This window comes from Mastacembelus armatus, chromosome 8 (genome assembly GCF_900324485.2).
Source record: "Mastacembelus armatus chromosome 8, fMasArm1.2, whole genome shotgun sequence".
NCBI lineage: Eukaryota > Metazoa > Chordata > Actinopteri > Synbranchiformes > Mastacembelidae > Mastacembelus > Mastacembelus armatus.
The window spans coordinates 4,215,124-4,226,526 of NC_046640.1; the positions used below are offsets into that span (position 1 = coordinate 4,215,124).

At 40.3% G+C, this 11,403-nt stretch overlaps 1 protein-coding gene across 1 annotated transcript in view; it reads left to right on the top strand.

Annotated features, from left to right (window-relative positions):
- The window catches only part of rapgefl1 (Rap guanine nucleotide exchange factor (GEF)-like 1), a 33,929-nt gene that overhangs the window by 15,561 nt on the left and 6,965 nt on the right, over positions 1-11,403 (top strand). The window contains exons 4-15 of the mRNA XM_026325948.2: positions 1,699-1,951; positions 2,748-2,845; positions 3,580-3,692; positions 4,570-4,737; positions 5,077-5,174; positions 5,266-5,388; positions 5,699-5,877; positions 7,809-7,899; positions 8,257-8,307; positions 8,540-8,627; positions 10,573-10,637; positions 10,914-10,968. Coding sequence (XP_026181733.1) covers positions 1,699-1,951; positions 2,748-2,845; positions 3,580-3,692; positions 4,570-4,737; positions 5,077-5,174; positions 5,266-5,388; positions 5,699-5,877; positions 7,809-7,899; positions 8,257-8,307; positions 8,540-8,627; positions 10,573-10,637; positions 10,914-10,968 — 1,382 coding nt within the window. The remainder of the gene's footprint in view (positions 1-1,698; positions 1,952-2,747; positions 2,846-3,579; positions 3,693-4,569; positions 4,738-5,076; positions 5,175-5,265; positions 5,389-5,698; positions 5,878-7,808; positions 7,900-8,256; positions 8,308-8,539; positions 8,628-10,572; positions 10,638-10,913; positions 10,969-11,403) is intronic.

An 11,403-nucleotide genomic window follows, 5' to 3' on the forward strand; every position in this document is an offset into this window, starting at 1 on the left:
GGTTGTCCACTTTAATACTCACCCACACAGATAGTGAGATAAAGAGCACAGCAGAGGAAGTAGTGTGGAGAGGGGATGTGGGTGGAAAAGGAGTGGGAGGGATGAATGGTTGGAAATACAAGTCTCCATCTTTCTCTGCTGGTTCTCCTTGTCAGAGATAAAGACATCATCTTCATCTTCTTTCCTTTAAGAAATAGATATCGTGGACATCACCCATTCAGGGACTCATTCAGTTGGTCATTAACACTCAGGGTGGGCAAAGAGCCCTATAATAAACAAAAAGGGGTCAATTAATTGACAGAAAATTACCTAGTCAAACAAAAGTGACATAAAAAGATGCACTAAACCTCCCTCCCACCCCTCCACATCCCAATGCTGCTGTAAGTACTTGCAGGATACTTGTTACAGTAATTTACAAGGGTTTAGATCATAGCAGCCTGGGGAGAGAGAAGAGCAAACAGCCCAGTGTAGAACAGATGTTCTCCATGTGCAATGGGTAAAATAGCAAGTGCAAAAACTAAAATAGTTGTAGATTAAAAGCTGTAAACTAAATATAACTAACACCACAGAGTCTTAAGGATATGCACAAGGACTCGTTACATTAGCAGCAACAGCTGGGCTCAGTTGTAAATAAGCTGCAACAAGATGCTTGTTTTAAACAAATGTAACTTATTCCATGAAGTGCAGTGTATTTTAAAACACAGGGCTAAACTGATGTGTACAGGCCTGAATTGACCTGGTTGTGTGCAGGAGGGGACTGGGTGTTGTGGCTGTCCAAGCCATTAAAATGCTCACAGCTTGAGGGATAAAGCTGTTGCAGTAAAATCAGGGTAATAAGGATGTAATTACTATGGAAGAGGCCCAGATGCTGCAGGACTGCAATCCATTCAGTAACACAGTGTCATTAAATCACCCTCAGGCTTAGAAATTGACAACCTTGTCTTTAATAATGAGACTTAGCCAAAATCCAAACACTCAGGATCATGTGGAACCAGATCACAGAGCTCCCTCCCAGCAGATTCTGAAAAATGGTGATTTTCAATTTTGGTCCCTTCGTCAGGCTGCTGTATGTTCTGTGCTCCCCAGGCACTCACACAGAAAGAGACTGTGTATGTGTGTGTGTGTCTGCAGTAATACTATATGTGGGTCATCATGGCGGCATCTCTGACTGTAGTTGCAGTTTCTCATCAGAGCTGCTGCTCTGTGTCTGAAATAAATTAGAACTATAACTAATGAAAGATGAGTTTCTAAATTGGTCTTAAATTTTAATTTATTTGGATAAATTTGATGCTAATGATTCGATTAAAAAGAGTTTTTATTTGTTGAGGGCAGAAGTCATTGAAAGTCCCATGTTGTTTTTGATTCATATTTCAAGGAGAAAAGGGACACTTCTTTCACTCCAATACACTGTGTGCTGAAACAGTCACTTGTGTAAAGTCCATAGAAATGCCACAGGAATGTCTTCAGACATTATCTGCAGACATGTGGCTGACAAGGCCCAAATTTAATGTTAAAAATAATATGGTATATTAAAAAGGAGAGAAGAAAATAAAATAAAGTCTTTCAAAATTTCTTCTGTGTCTTTTATTTTCTAATTTTCCCATTTGTTTTTAATTGTAGAAAAAGGAATAAGTCATCAAATAAGTTCTAATGTCAAAGTTTGCTGTTTGAGCTCCTCCTTAACTCAGACTTCCCCAGGTTCTCTCTGGAGACAGATGGGAAGGAGGGAGAGGGGACAGTGATGGAGGGGGAGGCAGAGAAGGAGCGGAGAGAGGGGGAACAAGGAGGAGGTGGAGGAAGAGAGAAAGCTGGAGAGACGGAGGGGGAGACGGAAAGAGCGTTGGACGGAGCTGAGAGGAAGCAGGCAGTTCTGAATGTGGCGTTCAGATACCTGGACACCTACAGAGAGTTGCTGCAGGAGGAGGGAGAGCGCAGCAACAGCTTCCCCAAGGTAACGCACACACACACTCATACACACACAAATTAGATTAGGTTAGATTAGATAACGATCACTTGGCAGGCATACAAAATTGTGAAAAAGTAAAAATTTTGACTCACTAAGTGAGATGAGATATTACTTGGCTCATAATCTCCACTTTTAGTAAAGTTTCTTTTTAAAGTAAATTTATGGGCTAACAATATTTTAGTTAATGTGTTAAAACACAAGTCTTTATACTTGAACATTTTTCTTCTTTCTTTCTTTTCATACTGTAAACAGGTCGCCATAATATCATCCTTTTACATGTTGAGCAATATCAGTTGTCGCATGAAGAAAGGATAAAAACATTTTCGATTTTCTGATTGTTACCAAGCCGTTTCACATTTGTTGCTGTATGTTGAATGTGATTGGCAGCAGTGTGTTTTGATAGTGGCATCACTGAAGCATAACCCTTGGTGTGTGTCCACATCTACATAACTGCCTGAACACGTTATCACAGTCTTTTCCAGTTATAAAGTAGATCCTGACAGATGGGAATGTCAGTAATCATGGTCTGATGACACAAACAGGCCTGAGTGTGGAATTTCCGAGTAAACGTCTCCTCAGCTCTGTTATATGCACGCGCACACACACACACACACAGACACAGACAGAGTAGTTAATATAAACACAGGATAACACCTTTGCAGCATGGGAAATGTTGTTTTTTGCATCTGGTTGGGCTGGTAAGGCGATGGGACTGAGTCAGTGTAGCACACACGTCATCATCTTGTTCTGTTTGTGTGTGCGCGTGTGTGTGTGCGTGTAGGAGCTGTACCTGTGTGCAGTTCGGGAGTTGAGTCGATACCCTGAGCTGGTGGAGGACGTCCTCAAACTGCAGAGATGGACTGAGATCTTACACTGCCCGTACGATAAGCACACACACACTAAATAATATGGTTGTGCTGCTTAGTTATTTATATTGATCACTTTAAACCAAAGCGGTCACACAGATGTTTAATTAACGTTGATTTGCATGATTATAATATCGTATATCATATTGTGTATTATCTATTTATCTTACATCTATCAATCATGTTTTTATGTGTTCCTCATAATGTACAAAACCATATTTATCAGGTATTTTACTATTTATAATATATTTATATTTATCACATATATGGCATATGTTTTTCATGTCTTTAATAATATATTTATATTTACCAAGTCACACTTTCATTGTATATTATCCATATGCACTGCATATATGTATGTGTTGCATATTTACAATGCACGCCATGTATTTTCATAAATTTGTAATTTATTATATTATTGTTTCATTGTATCATATATAATTACATTATTTAAAATTTTTGTATCATATATAAAACTTAAATTTACAATTTGTTGTAGAAAATTTATTACACAATTTTTACAGGTTTATTGTTTACATTATACTTTTTATTAGTCTTTGTGGCATTTATAATTCTTCCCTTACATAAAGCACTTGATTTGAAAATATATTTTGATTTAATTATTACTGTTGCTTTTGTTATTTTGTTCAATAACAAAGTCAAACGATTACATTGCATGGTACACTGCATTAACATCCACTTAACTCTTGTTTCCAATCTGTTTTTGTGTGTCTGTGTTGTTTTCAGGTCTGATGAGGAGAAGGAGAGCAGGAAGAAGCAGGTTCGCCCTCTGTTCAGACACTTCAGACGCATCGACGCCTGCCTGCAGCCCAGAGAGGCCTTTAGAGGATCCGATGAGAGTACGACACAAACAAAAACACACTTGCACGGGCCAAAAATATAAAAGCTGCACACACAGTATAATCTAAAAACACATACACACGGTTGAAATACAAACACACCTGTGGCCTGTGGTCGGTATTTACAAATCACAAACTGACAGACACACCCAGAACATACATGCACACACCTTTTATATTTTTAAAAAGCATCAGAAGACCAGGAAGTGTAAGGACAATGACTTGAAGCTAGGGAAGGTTGCTGGTCTAACGAGAGAAAAAAAAATCTCAGCACCTTCCAAGAATTCTGGCTTATTTACATGGTGTTTCTCAAGTTTTACCAGGCCAGGAGGATGCAGCATTCCAGTTGACAGCAGGAGCTCAGCTCAACTCTGACCTGTCACCACTGCAACTGCACTTTAGTATTCAGTGGCAAAATAGTTTGAACTCAGAGTTCCACAAACTATTTCTCAAGAAAAAAAAACATCTTTGACAGTGAGATGCAGTGAAAAGATACATGCTGCTTGTCTGTTAGTCATGTATTAAAAAATTCATGAAATACAGACTCTACTGTTTTTCTTTTTTTTTATTTCTATGGATTTATTAATCTTTATTAAATTCCTGTAGCCTAATGTGAAATGCACTGTGGGATACTTGTTGACCCGGAGTCCATGCAGTCAGCTCCTAAAAGAGTCTGATAAATAGAACAGGATGAAGTCTGAACTCTGCAGGTCTGTCTTTGAAATGGGCTTTCAGTCTCTGTACTAAACAGTGTGATGGGCCTGTCTCATCAGTGGCTGCTCAGAGACAAAACCAGTGCATTCTCAAGTCCATACTGTACTTTCAAAATATATTATTTTTGCCACCAACCAACATGTCTCTATCTTTGGGTGTATAGTCTTTTGCAGGGTCTACACTCCAGATCATTCATACGTCACCATCAGGAGTCGTCTGTCCTGTCGGGTCGGGGAGATTCTGGCTCTAGTCAGAGAGAAACTCCAGTACAGTGAAGACCAGCCGGTCCTGCCTGGAAACCTTATACTGGTGGCCGTCACATCAGCTGGAGGTCTGCAGAAGCATGGACACACATAATCTCGAGCATATTTGTTGTTGTCGCGTTGTCTTGTTAATTCCATCATAACATCCATTTCAATCAGCACAACACTAGAGTTGTTTTAGTCACTGGCTGATTCCTTTAACTTCTGCTTTGCTGTATTGTCCAGTGTTAAATTATTAATAAAACACCAAACAAGCAGCTGAAAAAGCACTATTCCTCTGACAATGTAAAACAACTGGAAATAATAATTGAAAAAAAAAATACATTTTTGAACTTTATTTACACACAAACATAATAGAAATGTTAATTATATATTGTCCTTTCACATATGTCTAAATGTGTATTTAGAAAAGGCAGTGTTTCGTCCCAGTGATGAAGCCGTGTTCACCACACTGGGAGTCAACACCCATCTGTTTGCCTGTGAACCGTCCGAACTGGACTCACTGGTGAGGAACTGACTGAAGAAGAAAGAAAAATACATGTTTGCAAAACGTTGTGATTGTTATGATCTTGTGACGTCTTTATCTGTGTCCTCAGCTTCCTCTTCCTGAGGAGATCCACTGGACACCAGGTGATAGCAAACTCCACGACATGTCAGCAGAGGAGGTGGCCAATCAGCTGGTGGTGTTTGACTGGGAGCTCTTCAGCTGTGTGCACGAGGTTGGTGAAAATCTGGATCGAGTTACTGAGTGACACTTTACATTATTCTATGACCCTGTAAACAACAAATAATACTGTTAAATGCACTTACTCTGTACGTTAGAATATGGCTTGTATATGTCACTGTGATTTCATATGTTTTGGACACACAACTTTGCACAGACTTTTAATTTAAATTAGGTCTGGTTCTCTTAGCATCGTAGGTGAATAAAGGCCATGTGAGAATTTATGATGTAGGATTCCTATTTTCTAAAACAGCCTGGTTTTAGCACAGTGGTGGCTTAAAAACATTTGCTGGGGTTTCCTGCAGGTGGAGTTTGTGTGTTATGTGTTTCATGGTGAGCAGTCCCGCTGGCGCCCCCTCAACCTGGAACTGGTACTGCAGCGCTGCAGCGAGGTGCAGCACTGGGTCGCCACTGAGATCCTGCAGTGTCAGTCACTGCCGAAGAGGATCCAGTTGCTCCGCAAGTTCATCAAGATCGCAGCTCTGTGAGTCCAAACAATATACTCTAAAACAATATTCCTCTCCCTATGTTTATCAATCTGAACAGTTCAGATGGAGATCTATTGTTTTCTGCACACAGCCAAAGGCTAAAATAGATGAAATTGAAGATACTGTCTAAAAAATAGTGAAATTCTCTCGAGTAGAATGTAAATTGTTTCCAGCTTTTTAAACTGGCCTGTCATGTCTTAGGCATATTTAAGTAAAGGTCATCTACAGTGGGTACGGAAAGTATTCAGACCCCTTTAAATTTTTCACTCTTTGTGTCATTGCAGCCATTTGCCAAAATCAAAAAAGTTCATTTTATTTCTCATTAATGTACACTCAGCACCCCATCTTGACAGAAAAAACCAGAAATGTAGAAATTTTTGCAAATTTATTAAAAAAGAAAAAATGAAATATCACATGGTCATAAGTATTCAGACCCTTTGCAGTGACACTCATATTTAACTCACATGCTGTCCATTTCTTCTGATCCTCCTTGAGATGGTTCTGCTCCTTCATTGGAGTCCAGCTGTGTTTAATTAAACTGATTGGACTTGATTAGGAAAGGCACACACCTGTCTATATAAGACCTTACAGCTCACAGTGCATGTCAGAGCAAATGAGAATCATGAGGTCGAAGGAACTGCCCAAGGAGCTCAGAGACAGAATTGTGGCAAGGCACAGATCTGGCCAAGGTTACAAAAGAATTTCTGCAGCACTCAAGGTTCCTAAGAGCACAGTGGCCTCCATAATCCTCAAATGGAAAAAGTTTGGGACGACCAGAACTCTTCCTAGACCTGGCCATCCAGCCAAACTGAGCAATCGTGGGAGAAGAGCCTTGGTGAGAGAGGTAAAGAAGAACCCAAAGATCACTGTGGCTGAGCTCCAGAGATGCAGTAGGGAGATGGGAGAAAGTTCCACAAAGTCAACTATCACTGCAGCCCTCCACCAGTCGGGGCTTTATGGCAGAGGGGCCCGACGGAAGCCTCTCCTCAGTGCAAGACACATGAAAGCCCGCATAGAGTTTGCCAAAAAACACATGAAGGACTCCCAGACTATGAGAAATAAGATTCTCTAGTCTGATGAGACCAAGATTGAACTTTTTGACGTTAATTCTAAGCGGTATGTGTGGAGAAAACCAGGCACTGCTCATCACCTGCCCAATACAATCCCTACAATGAAACATGGTGGTGGGAGCATCATGTTGTGGGGGTGTTTTTCAGCTGCAGGGACAGGACGACTGGTTGCAATTGAAGGAAAGATGATTGCAGCCAAGTACAGAGATATCCTGGAAGAAAACCTCTTCCAGAGTGCTCAGGACCTCAGACTGGGCCGAAGGTTCACCTTTCAACAGGACAATGACCCTAAGCACACAGCTAAAATAACAAAGGAGTGGCTTCGGAACAACTCTGTGACCGTTCTTGACTGGCCCAGCCAGAGCCCTGACCTAAACCCAATTGAGCATCTCTGGAGAGACCTGAAAATGGCTGTCCACCAACATTCACCATCCAACCTGACAGAACTGGAGAGGATCTGCAAGGAAGAATGGCAGAGGATCCCCAAATCCAGGTGTGAAAAACTTGTTGCATCATTCCCAAGAAGACTCATGGCTGTACTAGCTCAAAAGGGTGCTTCTACTCAATCCTGAGCACAGGGTCTGAATACTTATGACCATGTGATATTTCAGTTTTTCTTTTTTAAGAAATTTGCAAAAATGTCTACATTTCTGTTTTTTTCTGTCAAGATGGGGTGCTGAGTGTACATTAATGAGAAATAAAATGAACTTTTTTGATTTTGGCAAATGGCTGCAATGACACAAAGAGTGAAAAATTTAAAGGGGTCTGAATACTTTCCATACCCACTGTATATCTGGATGATAGAGACTTAGTGATAAAGGATTGATGTGATGTAGCATATTCCCTCTGCGTTTCAGCTGTAAGCAGCAGCAGGACCTGCTGTCGTTCCTTGCTGTGGTTCTGGGCCTGGACAACCCTGCTGTGAGCAGACTGCGACTCACCTGGGAGGTACAATACACCTGTCACTTACCATCATACTGTGGCACACTGCTTCAACACATTTAAATACCCAGAGGCAAAAAAAAACCCTGGTGTGCAGGCTGCAGGGTTTGTTATAGTCACAGCCTACAGTACAGATTTAATAACCGTGGTGGGTGGCTCTGCAGGAAAGATCATTAAAATCATTAGACTCAAATCTTGTTGATATGTCTTTGCAGATCAGATCCTCTACTGGTTAAACCACAACAGCATTTTAGTTTCTATGTTGATTGATTGTTTGATTCTTTTGTTTTTTTTTGTTTGCTTGTTTTATTCATGTGGTCAGTCTTACAATGCTTTTTACTGTTTGTGTGTGTTTTTCTTCAGGGTCTTCCAGGAAAGTTCAGGAAGCAGTTTCAGCAGTTTGAGAGCACTGCGGTGAGTAAAAGTTGTTTTGTTTTTTTTTTACACAGCAACCTTCGGATCTGATCTGGTTTATAATAATGGCCATAATCACAATCACCATAATCATCATTTGAAAGTATTGAATGTGGTAAATATCTGATTTACACGTTTATTGAGGCCTGACAGATGGAATGAATAATGCTCTGGTGTTGGTCTGTTTCACTGTTAGTAAACATATGAGTGTGTTTGTTTATATGTATTCCAGGACCCCTCTAGGAACCATAAGTCCTACAGAGACCTCATCACCAGCCTGAGGCCTCCACTGATCCCCTTCACACCTCTGCTGCTCAAAGGTACAGTCTCTATATGAACGAAATGACAGAAACACAGACGTGTTGGGTCCTCACTGCGTCTCACTCTGCCCTGTGATGTCACATGTCTTTAATTTCTGAATGGCTTTTAGTCACATTTCCTCTCCAGGTCACTGTCCTGTCCCCTGCAGTTGTCCACTGAACTCAGGCCACCAGCCTCATTGTTGCTAGCATCACTTATTTCAGAAAGGATTTAGACTCTTTCACCCCCACACATTATTTTGTTGTTGAATGTTAAACTGCTGTTTTACTGTATGGCTTCTTATTACGAAGCTGTTTATCCCTTTTTTCTGTTGTTCTTTGTGGTTACGGAAATAATCCTGGTTCCAAACTCTTTGGCTGAGGCTCAGATACAACTCAGAATAAAGCGCACACGCACACACCATGTAAATGTCACATATCATAGTCAGTTTGGCAAGTACAGCTTTTGACCTTATTTTAAAGGCAAAATGTGTCAGGGCTGATTTGTATCAGGCCTGAACAAGCCCTCTTTTCTTCTTCTTCTTAAACCAAATTATCACAATCCCTGAAGGCTGTAAGTATTACCTCATTTCTGTCATTCAAAGCCACTTGAGCTTTATGCATCTTGAACCTTCATATAGTATAAGAATTAGATGTTTTTTGCGGCCAGTTACATGAGCTTGGTCTCATCACAGCAGTTACCTGATAGTCCTGAGAAACAGTATAAGGGGCCAAACTAACAGGATTTTTAAGCAGTGATCAGATGATCCTGGTTCATCACTTCATTATGGGATCATTCAGAAATCCTCACTTATTGAACCTCTACGACTCCAGATTGCTTCCAGCTGTGGACCAGATGTGAAGTTGCAGCAGATACCTGAGCTCCACCTCACTAATTAGCACCTCAGGCTAATCAGCTCTGAGTTACTGTCAACCTGCCTCTCTCACACACACACACACACACACACACACACACACACACACAGGTTCAGTCACTTCAAAGAATCTCTTTAGTTTCATTTTCCTCATCGCTCCAGTTTTTCTTTTCTTTTCATCTCTTATCTGCTGCGCTTGTCCAACCCAGCACACACACTCAAACTCATCCTTCACTCATCCACTTTCAAAAGACTTTAATTGAGAATGCTGTACACACTGTTTGCCCGTTACCCTTTGTGTGTGTGTGTGTGTGTGTGTGTGTGTGCGTGTGCGTGCGCAGACTTAAGCTCTCTGTCTCCATGGCAACACAACCAGAGAAGATGGGGGTATAGATGGAAGTGAATCTAGTGGTTAAGAAAAGCAGGAAGATGGACAGGACAAAAGCTAACTCAGACACCCTCCTGTGCTAAAAGTTACCTGGTACTGATATTGAACTTCAGGGTTGATAACTGATACTTGAGAAAAATATAAAATGTGAAGAGGACAGGTAAAGGCAACAATGTTTAATTTGACAAGTTTATTTTTCTACACTGGGGGCACCAATGTTTAGAGAAACGTCAAGAAAGTAGTGTTGAAAATATTTATTGTATTTATAAAAGGATATATAGGGTTCAAACATAAACACTAGTAGTTGAAATTAGCTCCATCAACCAGTGGATAAAAAGGTCAGTCAGTGTGAATTTAGATGAAAGTGCCAAAAGAGAGTGAAACCAGCAATCACTGTGGAGTAATGGTAAATAGTAAAACACTAGCATGGCTAGAGCGTAGAAATAAAATCCGAAAACTTACTTTGTCAGTGAGACAGCAGCATTTCTCATAAGCGTCTTATCACACCAAACTAACTCAGGGTTTATCAGAAAATTAAAAACTGAACAAAGGAGAAGTTTCTGTTGTTGTTCTCTGTAAAATTCACTAAACCATAACATCTTAGACACTGGAACCAAATTACATTTGCAGCTTTTACTTAACTTCTGTGATTATCTAATGATTAATCCTCTGATGATAAAGTGGTGTGATTTCTCTCTATCAGATTTGACATTTCTTCATGAGAGCTGTAAGACGTTTCATGGTGAACTCGTCAACTTTGAGAAGATGGTGAGTTAAGTCACATTGAGTCATATCTTTCACAGCAAACAAAAAGGGAACATTGTCGTATCACTTTGGTAAAACCTTAGGCTCTGTTGTGATGTTTCAAATCAAATTAATCAAAGTCTCTTCAACTGACAAACCAGATAGAAATCACTTAGCTGAATACCATCCACTGGTATGGATATGAGCTGTTGCATCAAGGCCAATAGGGTCCAACTGCCATGTCTTCCATCTTTTCCTTTTGCTTCCATCCCCCTCTCTTGTCCTTCCCTTCTCCTGCAGCATAAAGTGGCAGATATGGTGAGGACCATCAGACGATACAGGAGCACTCAACTAGGTAACACGCACACATACACGCACACACACACACACACACACACTGAATGACTGAATGACTCTCCTCCCTGCCTCTCCCTGCTGTCAGTACATTTCAGGCGTCAGGGTAAAGTATATTATGCATTATGCAGGGGTTTTACCTGTTTGTGTGCTGACCTTTGACCTCACAGGCTGGACATGTTCAGTTTATAATAAAATGTTTTATTAAATACTTAGAAACTTTGGAAACAAATGGCCCTTTAATTTCAGTTAGTACATCCTGTACAATAGCGTGTGTGTAATAGTATGAGTAGCAGTAGTAGTTTATCTGCTGATAAAAGACCTCATATCAGACCTTTGTTATGTTAAGCTTTGTCTCCATCTGGTGGTGACATTATGATATTGATATGCTTTTTTCAGTTTTTAATACTTAATAAAACCATCAATGTTTTTTGTT